Consider the following 19,779-nt stretch of genomic DNA (forward strand, 5'->3'; position numbering starts at 1 on the left):
AATTTTCTGCCTCATTGATCTGTCTAATATTGACAGTGGGATGTTAAAGTCTCCCACTATTATTGTGTGGGAGTCTAAGTCTCTTTATAGGCCTCTAAGTACTTGCTTTTTGAATCTGAGTGCTCCTGTATTGGGCACATATATATTTAGGATAGTTAGTTCTTGATGCATTGAGCCCTTTACCATTATGTAATGCCCTTCTTTGTCTCTTTTGATTTCTGTTGGTTTAAAGTCTGTTTTATCAGAGATTAGGATGGCAACTCTTGCTTTTTTTTTTTTTTTTTTTTGTTCCATTTGCTTGGTAAATATTCCTTCATCCCTTTATTTTGAGCCTAAGTGTGAGATGGGTCTGCTGAATACAGCACACTGATGGGTCTTAACTCTTCATCCAGTTTGCCAGTCTGTGTCTTTTAATTGGGGCATTTAACCCATTTACATTTAAGATTAATATTGTTACGTGTGAATTTGATCCTGTCATTATGATGCTAGCAGGTTATTTTGCCCATTAGTTGATGAAGTTTCTTTAAAGTGTCGACGGACTTTACAATTTGTTATGTTTTTCTAGTGGCTGGTACTGGTTGTTCCTTTCCATATTTTGTGCTTCCTTCAGGAGCTCTTGTAAGGCAGGCCCGTTGGTGACAAAATCTTTCAGCATTTGCTTGTCTGTAAAAGATTTTATTTCTGCTTCACTTATGAAACTTAGTTTGGCTGGATATGAAATTTGGAATTGGAAATTCTTTTGAGAATGTTGAATATTGGCCCCTGCTGTCTTCTGGCTTGTAGGTTTTCTGCTGAGAGACTCGCTGTTAGTCTTACGGGCTTCCCTTTGTGAATAACCTGACCTTTCTCTCTGGCTGCCCTTAACATTTTTTCCTTCATTTCAACCTTGGTGAATCTGACGATTATGTGTCTTGGGGTTGCTCTTCTCGAGGAGTATCTTTGTGGTGTTCTCTGTATTTCCTGAATTTGAATGTTGGCCTGTCTTGCTAAGTTGGGGAAGTTCTCCTGGATAATATCCTGAAGAGTGTTTTTCAGCTTTGTTCCATTCTCCCTGTCACTTTCAGGTAATCAAACGTAGATTTGGTCTTGTCACATAGTCCCATATTTCTTGGAGGTTTTGTTTGTTCCTTTTTATTCTTTTTTCTCTAATCTTGTCTTCTTGCTTTATTTCATTAAGTTGATCTTCAATCTCTGATACCTTTGCTTCTGCTTGATCAATTCAGCTGTCTCCCCCTGGATATTACAAACCATGTCACAGGGTGTGGACACCCCCCACGATATGTGGAGTAATATCACACCCTTCTCCCCACCCTGGATATTACAAAACATGTCATGGGGGTTGGACACCCCCTGTGATATGGGGAGTAACATCACCCCCTTTTCCCCCCACTGGATATTATGAACCATGTCACAGGGGGGTAAACATCCCCATGATATGGGGAGTAATATCACACCCCTCTCCCCCCCTGGATATTATGAACCATGTCATGGGGGGTGGATACCCTTTGCCATATGGGGAGTAATATCACCCCCCTCTCCCCTAACTGGATATTATGAACTGTGTCACGGTGGGGGAAAAATCCCCCATGATATGGGGAGTAATGTCACCCCACTCTCACCCCCTGGATGTTATGAACCATGTCACAGGGGGGTGAACATCCCCCACAATAGGGGGAGTAATATCACCACACTCTCCCACCCCCTGGATATTACAAGCTGTGTCACAGGGGGGTAAACAACCCCCATGATAGGGGGAGTAATTTCACTCCCCTCTCCTCCCCCTAAATGTTAGGAACCATGTCACAGGGGGGTGGACACCCCCCCATGATGTGATGTAGGGAGTAATATTACCCCCCCTCCCACTCCCAATATTACCAACCATATCATGAAGGGTGGACACTCCCCACAATATGGGGAGCCATATCACCCCACTCTTCCCTGCTGGATATTACAAACCATATAACAGGGGGATGCAGACACACAAGGCATTAACGATATATCGAGTAATAATATCTTTCCCTTTGAACATTATGAACAATATGACAGAGGGGTGTACACTTCCTGCGATACTGGGAGTAATGTCATCCTCTCCCTCACTGGATATTAGGAACCATATTACAGGGGGATGTATTCCCCCTTCAAGATTGGAAGGAAGATCATACTTGTCCTCCCTAGATATTTGAAACAATATCATAGGGGGTTGTACACTTTTACGATATTGGGAGTAATATCATCCTTTCTCCCCCGGGAAATTAGGAACAATATCACAGGGGTGGTGTACATCCCCTGAGATATTTAGGAAAATATTATTGTCTCCTCCCCTCAATATTAGGAACAATATTACAAGGGCGGCGTAAAGTACCTGCCAAATTGGGAAAAATACTATCTTCTCTCTCCCGTATATTAGAAACAATAACACAGGGGGAATGTACACCCACTGCCATATTGGGAATAATATCATACTCCCCCCACCCCCCCGAAAGTTAGGAAAAATATAACAGCTGCCGGGGGACACTTTTACGATATTGGGAGTAATATCCTACTCTCTCCCCCTGGAAATTAGGAATAATATCACAGAGGTGGTGTAGACCCTCTGCAATATTTAGGATAATATTATCTCCCCCTTCGATATTAGGAACAATATTACAAGGGGGGGTAAATTACCTGCCAAATTGGAGGTTATACTCTCCTCTCTCTCTCTGTATTTTAGGACACATGAAAAAATGCTCATCATCACTCGCCATCAGAGAAATGCAAATCAAAACCACAATGAGATACCATCTCACACCAGTTAGAATGGCAATCATTAAGAAGTCAGGAAACAACAGGTGTTGGAGAGGATGTGGAGAAATAGGAACACTTTTACACTGTTGGTGGATTGTAAACTAGTTCAACCATTATGGAAAACAGTATGGCGATTCCTCAAGGATCTAGAACTAGATGTACCATATGACCCAGCCATCCCACTACTGGGTATATACCCAAAGGATTATAAATTACTCTACTACAAAGACACATGCACACGTATGTTTATTGCGGCACTATTCACAATAGCAAAGACTTGGAATCAACCCAAATGTCCATCTGTGACAGACTGGATTAAGAAAATGTGGCACATATACACCATGGAATACTATGCAGCCATAAAAAAGGATGAGTTTGTGCCCTTTGTAGGGACATGGATGCAGCTGGAAACCATCATTCTTAGCAAACTATCACAAGAAGAGAAAACCAAACACCGCATGTTCTCACTCATAGGTGGGAACTGAACAATGAGATCACTTGGACTCGGGAAGGGGAACATCACACACTGGGGCCTATCATGGGGAGGGGGGAGGAGGGAGGGATTGCATTGGGGAGTTATACATGATATAAACGTCATGCACATGTACCCTAGAACTTAAAGTATAATAAATAAATAAATAAATAAATAAATAAATAAAAGAAAATATAACACAGGGGAAATGTACACCAGTGCAATATTGGGAGTAATATCTTCCTCTCCCCACGTGGATATTAGGAACAATAACATGGGCGGGGCGTACACCCCTCTCGATATTGAATGTAATGTCATCCTCTCCCTCCCTTTTTATCACGAACAATATCCCAGGGGGGTGTACCACCCCTGCAATATTGAAAGTAGTATCATCCATTCCCCCAAGGATATTAGGAACAACATCACAGGGGTAGAGTACACCTGCTGCGATTTCGGGAGTAACATCATCCTCTCATTGCCTGGATATTATAAACAACATCACAGGGGGGTGCACACACCCTTCGATATTGGGAGTAATATAATCCTCTCCCTCCCTATATATTAGGAGCAATATCACAGGGGATGGTGTAAACTTCTTGCGATGTGGGAAGTAATATCACTCCCCTCTCTTGCCCTGGATGTTACAAACGGTATCACAGAGAGGTGGACACCCTTTGCGATATGGGGAGTAATATCACTCCCCTCTCCTGCCCTGGATATTATGAACCATATCACAGGGGGGTGGACACCCCCTGAAATGCAGGGAATAATATCACCCCCTTCTCCCTCACAGGATATTATGAACCATATCACAGGGGGTGGACACCTCCCATGATATTGGGAATAATATCATCCTCTCCCCCCTGGATATTAGGAACAATATCACAGGGGGTTGTACACCTCCTGTGATATTGGAAGTAATATCATCCTCCTCCCCATGGATATTAAGAACAATATCATAGGGGGAGATGTACACACCCTGTGATATTGGGAGTAGTAATATCCTCTCTACCACGGGATGTTAGGAACCATATAAGGGGGGGGGTGTACAATCCATGTGGTATTGAAAGTAATATTCTCTTCTCCCCCTTTGGATATTAGGAACTATATCATAGGTAGGGTATACACCACCCATGATATTTGGAGTAATACCATCCTCTCCCCCCATGGATATGAGAAACAATATCACAGGGGAGGTGTACACCCCATGTGATATTGTGTGTAATATCATTCTTCCCCACCCCCTGCAATATTGGGGTGTAATATCATTCTCTCCCTTCCTGGACATTATGAACAATATCACTACTAAGTGCTATATTAGGAGTAATACATCTATATGATATTATGATGAATATCACTGGGTGTACACCCACTGTGATGTTAGAAATAACATCTCCCTAAAATATTAGGAAGAATATCATACACCCATTGTGACTTTACAAGTAATATCTCCCAAAAATGTTACAACTAATATCGCAGGGTGTACACTCTCAGTAATATTAGGAGTAATATCTCCCTAGAATATTACAAATACACATGGTGTACACCCACTGTGATATTAGGAAGACTATCACCAGGTGAACACCCACTGTGACTTTAGAAGAAATATCTCCCTAAAATAATACAAAAATATCACAGTGTATACAGTAATATCTCAGAATATTACAAATAATATCACAGGGTGTACACCCACTCTGATATTAGAAGTAATATCTCCCTAGGATATTATGAATAATATCACAAGGTGTATACCCACTGTGATAATAGGAATAATACCTCCCTAGGATATTACAAATAATGTCACAGGCTGTACACCCACTATGACATTAGGAGTAAATCTCCCTAGGATATTACGAATAACATCACAGATTTTACACCCATGGTGTGCACCCACTGTGATATTAGCGGTAATATCTGCACAGGATATAACAAATAATAGTACAGGGCATACACACAAGGTGTACACCCACTGTAATATTAGGAGAAATATCTCCCTAGGATATTATTAATAACATCACAGAGTGTACACACATGGTATACACCCTCTGTGGCATTAGGAACAATAACTTTCTAAGACATTACGCATAGCATCACAGAATGTACACACATGGTTTACACCCACCGTGACATTAGGCGTAATATCTCCCTTGGATATTATGAATAACACCAAAGGGTATACACACATGGTGTACACCACTGTGATATTAGGAGTAATTTCTCCCTAGAATATTATGAATAACACCACAAGGTATTCATTCATGGTGCATACCCACTGTGATATTATAAGTAATATCTCCCTAGGATATTACTTTTCATCTAAAAGGGTGTACATCCACTGTGATATTGGGAGCAATATTTCTCTAGGATATTATGAATAATATCATGGAGTGTACGCCCACTGTGATATTAGGAGTAGTAATTCCCTAGGTTATTATGAATAATATCACAGGATGTACACCCACTGTGATGTTAGGAGCAATATCTTCCTAGGATATTACAAATAATTTCAAAGGATATGCACACATGGTATATATCCACTGTGATATTAGGAGTAATATCTACCTAGGATATTACAAATAATATCACAGGGTGTACACCCACTGTGATATTAACAGTAATTTTTTTAGGTTATTATGAATAATATCACAGAGTGTACAAACATGGTGTACACTCACTGTGATATAAGGAGTAATATCTCCGTAAAATATTTGGAATAATATCACAGGGTGTACACCCACTGTGATATTAGGAGTAATATCTTTGTAGGATATTACAAATAATATCACAGGGTGTATGCCCACTATGACATTAGAAGCAATATCTCCCTAGGATATCAAAAATAATATCACAGGGTATACAACCTCTGCATCCCAGGTTCTAAGGGATTCTCCTGCTTCCGCCTCCCGAGTGGCTGGGATTACAGGTGCCCACCACCATGCCTGGCTAATTTGGTATTTTCAGTAGAGATGGGGTATCACAGTGCTGGTCAGGCTGGTCTGAAACTGTTGACCTCAGGTGATTCACCAGCCTTCCAAAGTGCTGGGATTACAGGTGTGAGCAAATGTGCTCGGCAAAGAGTTATATATTAAATAAATTTGGAAACATGGCTCCCATATTTGAGTGTGCATTTACTTTTATGAAGAAATTATGTCAGAAAACCTAAGGATGATAATAAATATGAAAAGTAACTGGCATGTAAAAAGGTCTTTTGATTAAGAACTATAAGGTTCGATTTCATTTTTAGATAATGTGATCCTAGCTCTTGTATAGTGCTTATAAATATTCTACATCAAAGGAATTCTACATCAAAGGAATTTGTAGCAGTGTCAGAATAAAATAAAGTGTATTTCACTGCTTCTTAATTTTTAAATTAGACTGAGTTTGTTTTCTTAGAGAGAGAAGAACTTTTCTTTTTTTTTTTTTTTTTTCCTGAGAAGAGTATGCCATATTTTACTGAGATCTTGGATTTGTTACATATTATGTTTTGGTCTTCTAACATTCTCCAGTGGATTTTCTCTAAAGTAGGTATGCACAGAAAGACTTGAATAGCAAAAAAGTAAATCATGCAATAATTCTGAGATTTTGGGTTTGTCACAACTGAGAAATATCGCTGAGGGTGTATCGTCCTCAAGTGTGAAAATGTTCCTTGTGAATTGCTTGTATCCAAAATAAACACACGGCATTAAGTGCTGGTTTTTATCTTTTGTTTTTCCAATCCTTTTTTCTTCTGAAGGTGTCCAAGTCACACAGAACCACAGAATCTCACAGGTGTCTCAGAATTCCTCCTCCTGGGACTCTCAGAGGATCCAGAACTGCAGCCAGTCCTTGCTGGGCTGTTCCTGTCCATGTGCCTGGTCGCGGTGCTGGGGAACCTGTTCATCACCTTGGCCGTCAGCCCTGACTCCCACCTCCACACCCCCATGTACTTCTTCCTCTCCAACCTGTCCTTGCCTGACATCGGTTTCACCTTGGCCATAGTCCCCAAGATGATTGTGGATGTGCAATCGCATAGCAGAGTCATCTCCCACGCGGACTGCCTGGCACAGATGTCTTTCTTTGTCCTTTTTGCCTGTATAGATGACATGCTCCTGACTGTGATGGCCTATGACTGATGTGTGGCCATCTGTCACCCCCTGCACTACCCAGTCATCATGAATCCTCACTTCTGTGTCTTCTTAGTTTTGGTGTCTTTTTCGTCAGCATGTTGGATTCCCAGCTGCACAATTGGATTGTTACGATTCACCTGCTTCAAGAATGTGGAAATCTCTAATTTTTTCTGTGACCGATCTCAACTTCTCAAACTTGCCTGTTCTGACTGTGTCATCAATAACATATTCATACATTTAGATAGTACTGTATTTGGTTTTCTTCCCATTTCAGGGATCCTTTTGTCTTACTATAAAATTGTCCCCTCCACTCTAAGAATTCCATCGTCAGACGGGAAGTATAAAGCCTTCTCCACCTGTGGTTCTCACCTGGCAATTGTTTGCTTATTTTATGGAACAGGCACTGGCGTGTACCTGACTTCAGCTGTGTCACCATCCCCCAGGAATGGTGTGGTGGCATCAGTGTTGTACACTGTGGTCACCCCCATGCTGAACCCCTTCATCTGCAGACTGAGAAACAGGGGCATTCAAAGTGCCCTGTGGAGGCTGTGCAGCAGAACAGTCTAATCTCATGATCTGTTCTGTCCTTTTTCCTGTGTGGGTTAGAAAGGGCAACCACATTAAATCTCTACATCTGCAAATACCTGCCCCCTTTCTCACATTATTTTTGTTGCTTGATGGCTTTTATTCCTTTCCACATTTCCTATGTGAATATTGCTTTCTTTGTTATGCCTTTAACTGGAATGGTTGAGTATTCTGGGATCCTTTGTTTAGCATAAACCTCATGACTGAATCCTCTATACCTAGGTGACCTCCTTTAGTTTCTGAGCAATAACCCTGTTGTCCAGGTGGAATCACAGCCATCTTTTTGTATACAGGAAGTCCTCACTTCATTTTGTAATTCCCTGAAAATTGACTTTCTGGAAACAATGTACAGCAGGTCCTCCAATACCACTGGTTTTTTCAAAGTTGTCTGGTTCTAATGTTGATGAAGAATACATTGGCTTCACTCTACATAATTTTGCGTAAAGGTGCAGTTTTCAAGAGACTATCAAAAATGTTAAGTGAGGAATACTGTATACATCAAATTCACATCCTTTCCCACAGTTCATGTGGAATTCCTTTATAAACTGCTTCTAGGGAATCTATTTAGGCAGGTTATGTGTAGAGATCCATGTCACCGCTCCTCAATCTTGGCTTTGACTGAAATCATCTGGGTAGCTTACACATGAGGAGGCTTGAGTCTCATTATTTAAGATTCTGATTTACTTGCACCTGTGTGGATATGCAGATTTTTTTTTTTTTTTTAAGCAAAAGAGATGGTTCCAGTGATGAAGTTCCTGGAGGGATCAAGCTCTGATGAGTAAGAATAAAACTTAAAACTTAATTGTAATATAATTTCTTCAAATGTTATCTTCAAATGCATTGTACTTCAACACTATAAAAAATTTTTATTATGCTGTTTTTTCTTACCACTTAGCATTTTCATTTTACATTTGTTGAAGTTACAGATTTATACACACATTGATTGCTGCTTTATTTCACACTTGTACATATATAAAATGGGAAATAGAAAAGAATAAAATGGTCACAGTATCCCTAAAGTTTCTCATTCCGAAACATTTTTAAAATATTTGTTTTTAATAAGTTTGTTCCAATTAAGAAACTGTGGTATACACACACAATAAAGTATTATTCAAACTAAAAGGAATAAAATCCTCTCCACTGCCGCAAAAATGGATGAGATTGCAGGTCAGTATATTAAATGAAATAAGCCAGAGCAGAATGACAAATATTACATGTCCTCACTTATATGTAGGAACAAAAAAGAAAACCTTGACCAGGTGTGGTGGCTCATGCCTGCAACCTCAGCACTTTGGGAGGCCAAGTCGGATGGATCACTTGAAGCCACAAGTTTGAGACCAGCCTGGAAAATATGGCGAAACCACATCTCTACTAAAAATACAAAAATTACCCGGGCATGATGGTGCATGCCTGTAGTTCCAGGTACTTGGGAGGCTGAGGCTGGAGAATTGCTTGAATCTAAAAGGCAGAGGTTGCAGTGAGCCAAGATCTTGCCTCTATACTCCAGCCTGGGCAACAGAACGATACTCCAACAAACACATACACACAAAAGGAGTCTCATGAAGGTGGAGATTATAAAGGTGGTTAGCAGAGGCTAGAAAGAAAAGGGGTGGGATGGGGAATGAAGAGAAGTTGGTAATTGGGTACAAAACACAGAAAGACGGAACAAATGAGTTCTAGTGTTTGATAGTACAGTATGGAAATTTTAGTTCACAAAAACTTATTGCGTATTTCCAGATGGCTTGGAAAGAAGCTTCCTAACTTTCTCATTATGATGGCTTTTAAGTTATTCTCTTTCTCCTCCAATCACACCCTTCTATATTCTTCTTTTTTAGGCTAGATTGGAGCTCTTGAAATCATCCTGTATTTTTATTTATTTATTTATTTAGAAGGAGTTTCATTCTTGTTGCCCAGGTTGGAGTGCAATAGCATGATCTCGGCTCACCACAAACTCCGCCTCCTGGGTTCAAGCAATGCTCCTGCCTCAGCATCCCTAGTAGCTGAGATTACACACCACCATGCCCACCTAATTTTTATTTTTAGTAGAGACAGAGTTTCTCCCTGTTGGTCAGACTGGTTTTGAACTCCCAATCTCAGGTGACCTGCCCACCTCGGCCTCCCAAAGTGTTAGGATTACAGGCGTGAGCACCCACACCCAACCCATGCTACATCTTTACCTGTTGTCTGTTGTTGTTTGTTTGTTCTTGATCCCAGAAATTACTTTTCACATATATGTTCAAATGGTTTTTAACATGAGTGCCAAGAAAGTTCATTGGTGGAAATGCAGCCTTTTCAACAAATGGTGTTGGAGAAACTTGATTTCCACATGCAGAAAAATGAATATGGACCATATGTCACACCAGATGCAAAAACTAACACAAACTGGATAAAAGACCTAACCCCAAGAGCTAAAACTATAATATGCCTAAAAGAAAATGCTGGCAAAACCTTTATGACATCAGAGTGGGCAATGCTTTCTGGGATATGACACCAAAATCATAGGCAACAAAAGAAAATTAGATTCCTTGGATTACAGCTAAATGAGAAACACTTTTGTGCATCAAAAAACACTATGAACTGGAGTGAAAAAATAACCCATGGATTAGGAAAAATATTTGCAAATCATATATTTGAAAAGAGGCTGATATCCATAATATATAAAGAACCACTAGAACTAAACAACAAGAAACCCAAGGCATCCCATTAACAATGATCAGAAGACTTGAGTAGACATCTCCCTAGGAAAGATATACCAACGGCAAATAACCTTATAAAATGATATTCAAAATCACTAATCATAGAGAAGTACAAATCAAATCAAAAATGTGATAGCACACATTAGGATGAATATGATAAACAAACAAGCAATGGTGAAAATTAGAGGGAAGTAGGAATGCTCCAACATGATCAGAGGGAATGTAAAACTGTGCAGGAACAGGGAAAATAGTATGGAGTGTATTTGAAAAATTAGAAACAGAATTATCAGATGATCCTGCAGTTGCATTTGTGGGTACCTACCAAAAAGAATTAGAAGCCAGGAGTGGAAGAGATATTTGTACACCCATATTCATAGCAGCATTATTCACAACAGCCAAAATGTGGAAGCAACCCAATGGTCCATGGACAGATGAATGAAAAAGCACACTGCAGCTCATTCATACAATGGAAGGCTATTCAGCCTTAAAAAGGCAGGCACTTCTGGCCGGCTCAGTGGCTCACGCCTGTAATCCCAGCATCTTGGGAGGCCAAGGTGGGCGGATCACCTGAGGTCAGGAATATGAAACCAGCCTGGCCAAAACGGCGAAAGCTCGTCTCTACTAAAAATGATAGAATTAGCTGGGCATGGTGGCACACGCTTCTAATCCCAGCTACTCAGTAGACTGAGACACAAGAATTTGTTTGAACCCAGGATGTGGAAGTTGCAGTGAGCCGAGATCGTGCCACTATTCTCCAACCTGGGCTCTGTCTCAAAAAAAAAAAAATTAAACATGCTATAATTCCACTTACATCAAGACTCTAGAGTAGTTAAACCCATAGAATTGCAAAATAGAATGGTGGCCCCCAGGGGTGGGTGAGAGAAAGGAATGGAGAGTTTGTAATATGGGTACAATTTCCATTTTGAAAGATAAAAATGTTCTGGAGATGAGGGAGGTGATGGTTGCTAAACAATGTGAATGTACTTAATGTCATTAAACTGTAAACTTAAAAATAGTGGAAATTGTAAATGTTTATACTGGCCATTCTACATGAAATAATATATATTTATAATTTTTAATATTTCAATGTGGTATATTTTACCATAATAAAAGATGAAAATTAAAACAGTTGAATCTTTAAAAAGAAAAGAAAGAAGCGATAATACACACAGGATTTCTGCTGATTAGAGGAAGAGCCCTAAAATAGACGCTCATTTTTCTCTTCTTCTTGCTGCATTATTATGAGGAAATCCTTAGAGATGGGCGAACTTCGGTGAATTTGGCTAATGAAGAACTCTGTGCCTTGAGCCCCCAAGGCCATGGAATAGTAAATACTCAGTCTGTACCTCCAGCCCTGCAGTGTGAGGTTCCAGTCAGGTGGGCTCCACACCCGTCACCTGCATCAGGAGGCTCATGTCTGACCCTGTCTTCTTGCCAGTCTTCAGTACACAGTCTGAGCCTCCATCGTGCACCACACAGGGAGGACAGTGGACGGGTTCTTTGGGGTCATGGCCCAGCAGAGGGGAAGCGCAGTTCAGTGAGTGCTGAGGGACACTGGGGAGCCTTGTTTTGTTTCCTCATCCTCAGGACAAACAGGGGAATGCGGTGGGCAGATGGGAGGAGACCAATGTGCAAACTGTCAGCTCAGCGGACTGTGGGGTTTCTGTTCTTGGTTGTGGTGGGGGTCTCAGAAATCTTATTCAAAATTTTGCTTTCCTCCCACACTGGTTGTCCCTTTCATGGACATCTCACCCATGACAGCAGCAAATGAGTCCCTCTGAACTACTCCCTAAGCACAACATAAAGATTATGAACGTGATGGTGAGGATAAAGAGGATGATGACAGACACCATGGCATCATGAATCCTTACTGAGGGCTTTCTAAATGCCAGGCTCTGAGCTATGTGGTCTATGCAGCTTCTTTCATTTCATCCATGTAGTCTTCTCCCAGTTATTAGTGCACATTTCATTATTATTTTACAGACTAGAAAAGAAGCAATGCATTTTCATATAACTTGTACCAGATCATGAAGTCAAAAAGGGTGAAGTCCCATTTGAACCAGGCAGTCTAAGTCTAGACACCTAAGCTAAGGACAGGAGTTATGTCTTACATGAATTTTAAAACAAGACCCACCTATTTGAGTAAGCAATTAGTCTCTTGAGGGAGAAAAGTCAGAAAACATAATGTTGAAATCACTAGAACATAACTGGCATATGGAAATATTTTCTGATTATGAACTGTCAACTTTAATTTCATTTCCAGATGGCATAGTCTCAGCTGTTATACAGTGTTTATGAATGTTCTAAATCAAGGGAATTTGTGGCAATCTATTAGAATAAAATAAAATATTTGAGTTCTTAATTTCCTTTAATTAGGATAAACTTTTTCTTAAAGTGAAGAGAATGTTTTTACTACATATTTTTCTTCTGAACAGATAGGCTTTTATTTTCTAGCAATTATGAATTTGTTATATATGATGATCTGGTTCTCGGAACATTCTTGAATCTAGTGTCTCTAAGGCAGGTGTGTACAGCAAGAAGTGAATAACACAAAAATCAATGATGGGCCGGGCGCGGTGGCTCAAACCTGTAATCCCAGCACTTTGGGAGGCCGAGGCGGGCGGATCACAAGGTCAGGAGATCGAGACCATCCTGGCTAACACAGTGAAACCCCGTCTCTACTAAAAAGTACAAAAAACTAGCCGGGCGAGGTGGCGGACGCCTGTAGTCCCAGCTACTCGGGAGGCTGAGGCACGAGAATGGAGTGAACCCGGGAGGCAGAGCTTGCAGTGAGCTGAGATCCGGCCACTGCACTCCAGCTTGGGCGACAGAGCAAGACTCCGTCTCAAAAAAAAAAAAAAAATCAATGATGAACGCATTTATAAGGCAATGGAGTTTGTCACAACTGCAAAATATTGCTGAGTGTGGATTGTTCTGAAATCTGAAAACATTACTTGTGAATTGCTTATATCCAAAATGCAGACACAGTGCTGGGTGTTGGTTTACTTGTTTCTGATTTTTCAACTCTCTTTTCTACGCAAAAGGTGTCCAAACTATACAGACCCACAGAATCTAACAGATGTCTCAGTAGTCCTCCTCCTAGAACTCTCAGAGGATCCAGAACCGCAGCCAGTCCTCGCTGGGCTGTTCCTGTCCATGTGCCTTGTCACGGTGCTGGGGAATCTGCTCATCATCCTGGCCATCAGCCCTGACTCCCACCTCCACACCCCCATGTACTTGTTCCTCTCCAAACTGTCCTTGCCTGACATCAGTTTCACCTCCACCACAGTCCCCAAGATGTTTGTGAACATCCAACCTCGCAGCAGAGTCATCTCCTATGCGGGCTGCCTGACCCAGATGTCTCTTTTTGCCGTTTTTGGAGGCATGGAAGAAAGACATGCTCCGAGTGTGATGGCTGTAAGACTGGTTTGTAGCCATCTGTCACCCTAAATATTATTCAGTCATCATGAACTGGTGTTTCTGTGGCTTCCTAGTTCTGCTGTCTTTTTTTCTCCATCTTTTAGACTCCCATCTGTACAATTTGATTGCCTTACAAATTACCTGCTTCAAGGAAGTGGAAATTCCTGATTTCTTCTGTGACCCTTCTCAGTTCCTCCACCTTGCATGTTGTGATACCTTCACTAATAACATAGTCATGTATTTCCTTGCTGCCGTATTTGGTTTTCTTCCCACCTTGGGGATCCTTTTACCTTACTATAAAATTGTTTTCTCCATTCTGAGGGTTTCATCATCAGGTGGGAACTATAAAGCCTTCTCCACCTGTGGGTCTCACCTGTCAGTTGTGTGCTTATTTTATGGAACAGGCATTGGAGAGTACCTCAATTCAGATGTGTCATCTTCCCCCAGAAAGGGTGCAGTGGCCTCAGTGATATACACGGTAGTCACCCCCATGCTGAACCTCTTCATCTACAGCCTGAGAAACAGGGATATTAAAAGTGTCCTGCGGCGGCCGCAAGGCAGAACAGTCTAATCTCAGTATCTTGTTATCTGTTCCATTCCTTTTGTAATGTGGGTTTAAAAAGGCAGCAAGGTGAAATATGAATAATATCACAGGGTTAACACCCACTGTGACATTAAGAGTAATATTTCCCTAAGATATAAAAAATACTATCACAGAGTGTACACACATGGGGTACACACACTGTGATATTAGGAATTGTATCTCCCTAGGATATTACGAATACTATCACACCAGGTGTGTACACTCACTGTGATATTTGAAATCATATCTCCCTAGGAGATTACAAATAATAACAGAGTGTACATCCCATGACATTAGGAGTAACATCCTTCTAGTATATTATGAATAACATCACAAGGTGTACACCTTCTGTGACATTTTGTACACCCTTTGTGGCATTAAAAGAAACATCCCCCTAGGATATTACGAATAATATCACAGGCAGTGTACACACATGGTACACATGGCTTTCTTCAACACTTCCTGTGACATTAGGAATACATCCCCCCATGATATTATGAATCATACCACAAGGTGTACACACATTGTGACATTAGTAGTAATATCCTGCTAGTATATTGTGAATAATATCACAGGATGTACACACCTGTGACATTAGGAGTAATTTCCCCCTAGAATATTATCAATAATATCACAGGGCATACATTATGACATTAAAAGTAACATCCTTTTAAGATATTACAAATAATATCACAGGGTGTACATTTCCTGTGTCATTAGGAGTAACATCCCCCTAGGATATTATGAATAATATCACAGGACATACCTCCCCTGTGACATTAGGAGTAACATCTCCCTAGGATTTTACAGGGTATACTCCCTGTGTGACATTGTGCGTAAAATCTCCCTAGGATATTAAGAATAATATCACAGTGTGCATATACCCTGTAAAATTAGGAGTAACATCTCTTTAGGAAATCATGAATAATATCACAGAGTATGCACCCATTTTGACATTAGGAATAACATTTCCCTAGAATATTACGAATAATATCACCCACTGGGTGTACACCCCCAGTGACATTAGGATTAATACCCCCCTAGGATATTACGAATGATATCACAGGTGTACACCACTTGTGACATTAGAAGTAACATCCTCCTAAAATATTATGAATAATATCACAGGGTGTACACCCCCTGTGATAGTAGGAATAACATACCCGTAGGATATTATCAATAATATTTCAGCGTGACCACCGCCTGTGACACTGGGAGTAACATTCCCTAGGATATTACAAATAACATCACAGAATGTACACCACCTGTGGCATTAGTTGTAAAGCATTCCCCTAGGATATTATGAATAATATCACAGGGTGTACACTTCCTGTGATATTAGGAGTAATATCTCTCTAGAATATTTCTTCTAATATCATAGGGTGTGCACCCACAGTGATATTAACAGTAATATCTTCCTAGTATATTACAAATTCTGCTGGCACATGACCACTTTCCCCATGGACTGAGGTCAGGTTAACCCAACCAGCTGACACCACCGCAGCCAACACCCAACTGTACGTACCTAAAGGTGGAACACATGTGCTGTTCTCCGTGGGTCCAGTTGCTTTCTTGGTAAATCCTAGTGTGATCTCCTGGACAACCTAGTTAAAGAGCTAGGATTTACTTACCATTTTGTTTCCTCTCAGTGAAAACGGTGCACACACTAGCTGCTTCTGTCAGCCATCTTGAACAAGAACCCCCTGAAAGAAGTTTTCTTGAACACTGCTTCTTCTAAAAGTGCTTACCAGGAATTCGAGCAGACATTCACCACCAAAATATAATAAAATAATCATCACCAGTACTTCTCAACTAACCCCCTAGTAAATCTAATTGCTGTCACATAATGTCCTTCATTTGTTCTTTATTATTCTATATTCACCTCCTTCACTCCCTCTGCATTTAAATAAACTAAAAGTATAAGACTGGAAAGGGCCTCACAGCCATTTTAATTACATGTAACTATTTGTAAAACATATAAACCAAGGTTAAATCACTAGAACAACTTTCCTAACATGATCTCTATATGATCTAGCAACTGCATATTATCTAACTTTACCCCATACATAGTAGGACCTCAAAGAAGGAACATAAAAGCCAGAGGGCTTGTGGAGATATTTCCTGTTCAATATGCAAGACAGAAGTAAAAATAAGCTTTCTCTACAGCCTCTCCTTATCCTGCTTTATGACCTGCAGGAATCTGGAATCTCTATCTTCCTACAGAAAGGAAAAGGGATTTCTTAGCAGTCTTTTGGGCAATAAATCTTGGAATTTTGAGACAAAGACAAAAGGATCAAGTCACTGCCAGGCTTACCACAAGGCAAAGGAGGGAAAAAGGAAGAATCATTCGCTAACCTGGGGTCTTTGCTCAGTCCTTGGACTCCTCAGGCAGCCTGCTCACCACATTCTCATTTAACTGGAGGTTATCTGTAAATAACACTTGTTGGTGCAGAAGAGAAATTAGGCATCGATTGCTTAAGCATGTTTCACTACTGCTTAAAAGTATGCCTAAGACAACTGCCGCCAAGTCTAAGGGGTTTCCAAAGGGCCTTTTAAGATCCTCTAGGGTTTTTGATTCCAAAGAATGATTTCGCAGTACAGAAATCAATATAAGATCTGAAAACCTGAAAATGGATTGATCTTTCCTCAGCTCCAAGGACCAATTAGATATTTGCCTGGAAATGAAGATACTGTTTCTACTCATATCCTCAGAACCCTATTAATTAGAGACATAATCCTCATACAACTGCAGCCTGGATCATTGAACCCTTGGCCATGGTTTTAATGTCCCCTCCAAAACTCATATGGAAACTTAATCTTCAATGAGGCAGTACTGAGAGGTGGGGGCCATTAAGAGGTGATTGGATTATGAAAACTCTGCCCTCATGGATGAATTAATCTACTGATGGATTAATGAAATGGTTAATGGATTAATGGGTTGTCATGGGAATGGTACTAATGGCTTTATAAGGAGAGGAACAAGCACACACAAACCCTTCTCCATGTGCTACCCTGTGCCACCTCAGGACTTTGCAGGGAGACCCCACCAGCAATAAGGCCCTCACAAGATGTGGCCCCTCAATCTTGTACTTCTCAACCTCCATAACTGTAAGAAATAAATTCCTTTTCTTTATCAATTACCCAGTTTCAGGGATTGTGTTAAAACTAACAGATAGCAGACTGAGACACTTCCCCACATCATGGACTTTGTCTTCACCAGTATTCTACCTCCTGAAAGAAACTGCAAAACACCTACTCATCAGGTGATCAGGTGTCACTGGCCTGGCAACCTCCCTTAAACCAGACAAAGCTGAGAGAAAAAGACCAAAAAAACCCATATATGAATAATTATAATGGTGTCACAGTGATGCATTATTGCCATCATGACCATTATGAAGTTCTCACTCAAGGTCTACAGGCTCTTCATGCACACACAGCTCTACCATGTTTGCTTGTTCTGTTTGGTTTCCCTAAGCACAAGTCAGTTGAAGCCGTTGTCGCAAAAGACCATGAAGTTCCTGACCAAAAGACTGTAAGAGCACACTCAGTATCTGCTCTGTGCCTAAACATAATTCTGACAAGCTTTGCTTCTGTTCTTTTTAGTACAAATTAGTTAAGCAGATGTCCAAAAAGTCCCCTTTCTATAGTTCTTGACCAGTATTTACAGGTCCATACTCCATGACCATAAGTTCTTTGTTCCCACATTATTCTACTAAGCTTGATTTTTGTTTTTGTTGGTGTTTTGTTGTTTGTTTTGCTGTGTATCAAATGAAAATGGAAGTAGGTAGATTACTGCTACATTACTTGAAACCAGTAATAAGCGATAGGTGACAAACTGAAGAAAAAAACAGAATAATCATAAAATTACATACATATCACACCTCAAAAAGAAAGACAGTGTGGTATGATCTTGCTTGAGGCTATTGGTACAAATTATGGGCCAATAAGTGATATTCTGATGATGATGACAATGAATTGTCAAGAAAGAATTGAAACTATATTTGGTTTATTCTTTATAAGAAGGTAGAGGTGTGTGAAATCCATTTTTTTATGTTTTCAAACTAAATTGATACAGTTCGGCACTTGAAGGGGTAAGCTTTTGTCATAAAGACAATAATAGCCATCACTCTACAGTGCCTACTCTACATATGCTGGCAATATGCCAGGTACTTAATCCTGCTGGGCAATGAGGCTGCAACACAGCCAGACATGAATCTGAGAGGGTTGAGAAAGGCAGAGCCATTCTGTTGTGGCCTTGGCAATTAGTTTTATTCTGAGAATTAAAGTCTTATAGATTGTCCTCTTAAGAAGACAGAGGAATGTGTAATGATTTTATTTAATTTACTGTATTAAGCTGATGTCATTTGGCACTTGAAGGAATAAGCTCTTGTTTTAATAATAATGGCCACCACTCTTAAGAATTTGCTCCATGCAAGCAATGCGTCAGGTGTTCTAGCATAAAATAGCTTTAACCCTCCTAGGTAGTTCTTATTATCCCCATTCTACATGTTGAGAAACTGTAGTTTAGGGAGATTATTATCTGCCTAAGAACAATAAGTGAGTGGTAGAGTCAAGACTCAAATCCAGTTGCACAAGACCTCAAAGCCCCACTCTTCATAATCTCAGTCAGAGTCTATTTATATAAGAAAACCCTTATATGTAATGTATTATTCCCTGGCAATACCCATAAAGGAGTCATCTCTATAATGAGCTTTCTGGTACCATGGGAAGGTTCCTATCCCTATCTCTCTTTTTCCACGGAACAATGTTCCTAGCCAGGGAGAGAAGAGCCATTCTGGATCTGGCTAGTCTGAGCCAAGGGAGAATTTTAATCATGTTAAAGGAACCCATTCTGAGTAATTCCTTGACGTCACCCACTAAGTCCATCCACCTCTCAGTGACCAGCCTGGCCCTTGTCCACTATACTCAGCTCTTTCCCTGGCAGCTGAAGTCACCCTAAAAATAGCTTCTGGACCTTGGAAGGAACCTGTCCTGGTCCCTACAGTAAATAAAGTACCACTGAGGTTGGGAAGAATTGCTTCCTGGGCAACAGTCAGCTCCACTCCACAAAAATGTCAGTTAAGCCCTCTCATTTTCCAAGAATGAGAGGCCAGGAAAACCGCCACAGAAATA

The 19,779-nt window shown here is 40.5% G+C and overlaps 1 protein-coding gene and 1 pseudogene across 2 annotated transcripts; both read left to right on the top strand.

Moving 5' to 3' along the window:
* The first annotated feature begins 6,889 nt into the window (after positions 1-6,889).
* LOC117080017 lies at positions 6,890-8,003 on the top strand (annotated as a pseudogene). Its single transcript, XR_004435679.1, has one exon. The product of XR_004435679.1 is annotated as an olfactory receptor 7E24-like (transcript).
* Positions 8,004-13,533: 5,530 nt separating this feature from the next.
* On the top strand, positions 13,534-14,696 carry LOC117080956 (olfactory receptor 7E24-like). The gene is given in 2 exon segments (XM_033206460.1): positions 13,534-14,063; positions 14,065-14,696. Coding segments are annotated over 2 exon segments (1,014 nt in total). The 5' UTR covers positions 13,534-13,619; the 3' UTR covers positions 14,635-14,696.
* The last annotated feature ends 5,083 nt before the right edge of the window (positions 14,697-19,779 follow it).

Source organism: Trachypithecus francoisi, unplaced genomic scaffold (genome assembly GCF_009764315.1).
Source record: "Trachypithecus francoisi isolate TF-2019V2 unplaced genomic scaffold, Tfra_2.0 Lachesis_group8, whole genome shotgun sequence".
Classification (NCBI taxonomy): domain Eukaryota; kingdom Metazoa; phylum Chordata; class Mammalia; order Primates; family Cercopithecidae; genus Trachypithecus; species Trachypithecus francoisi.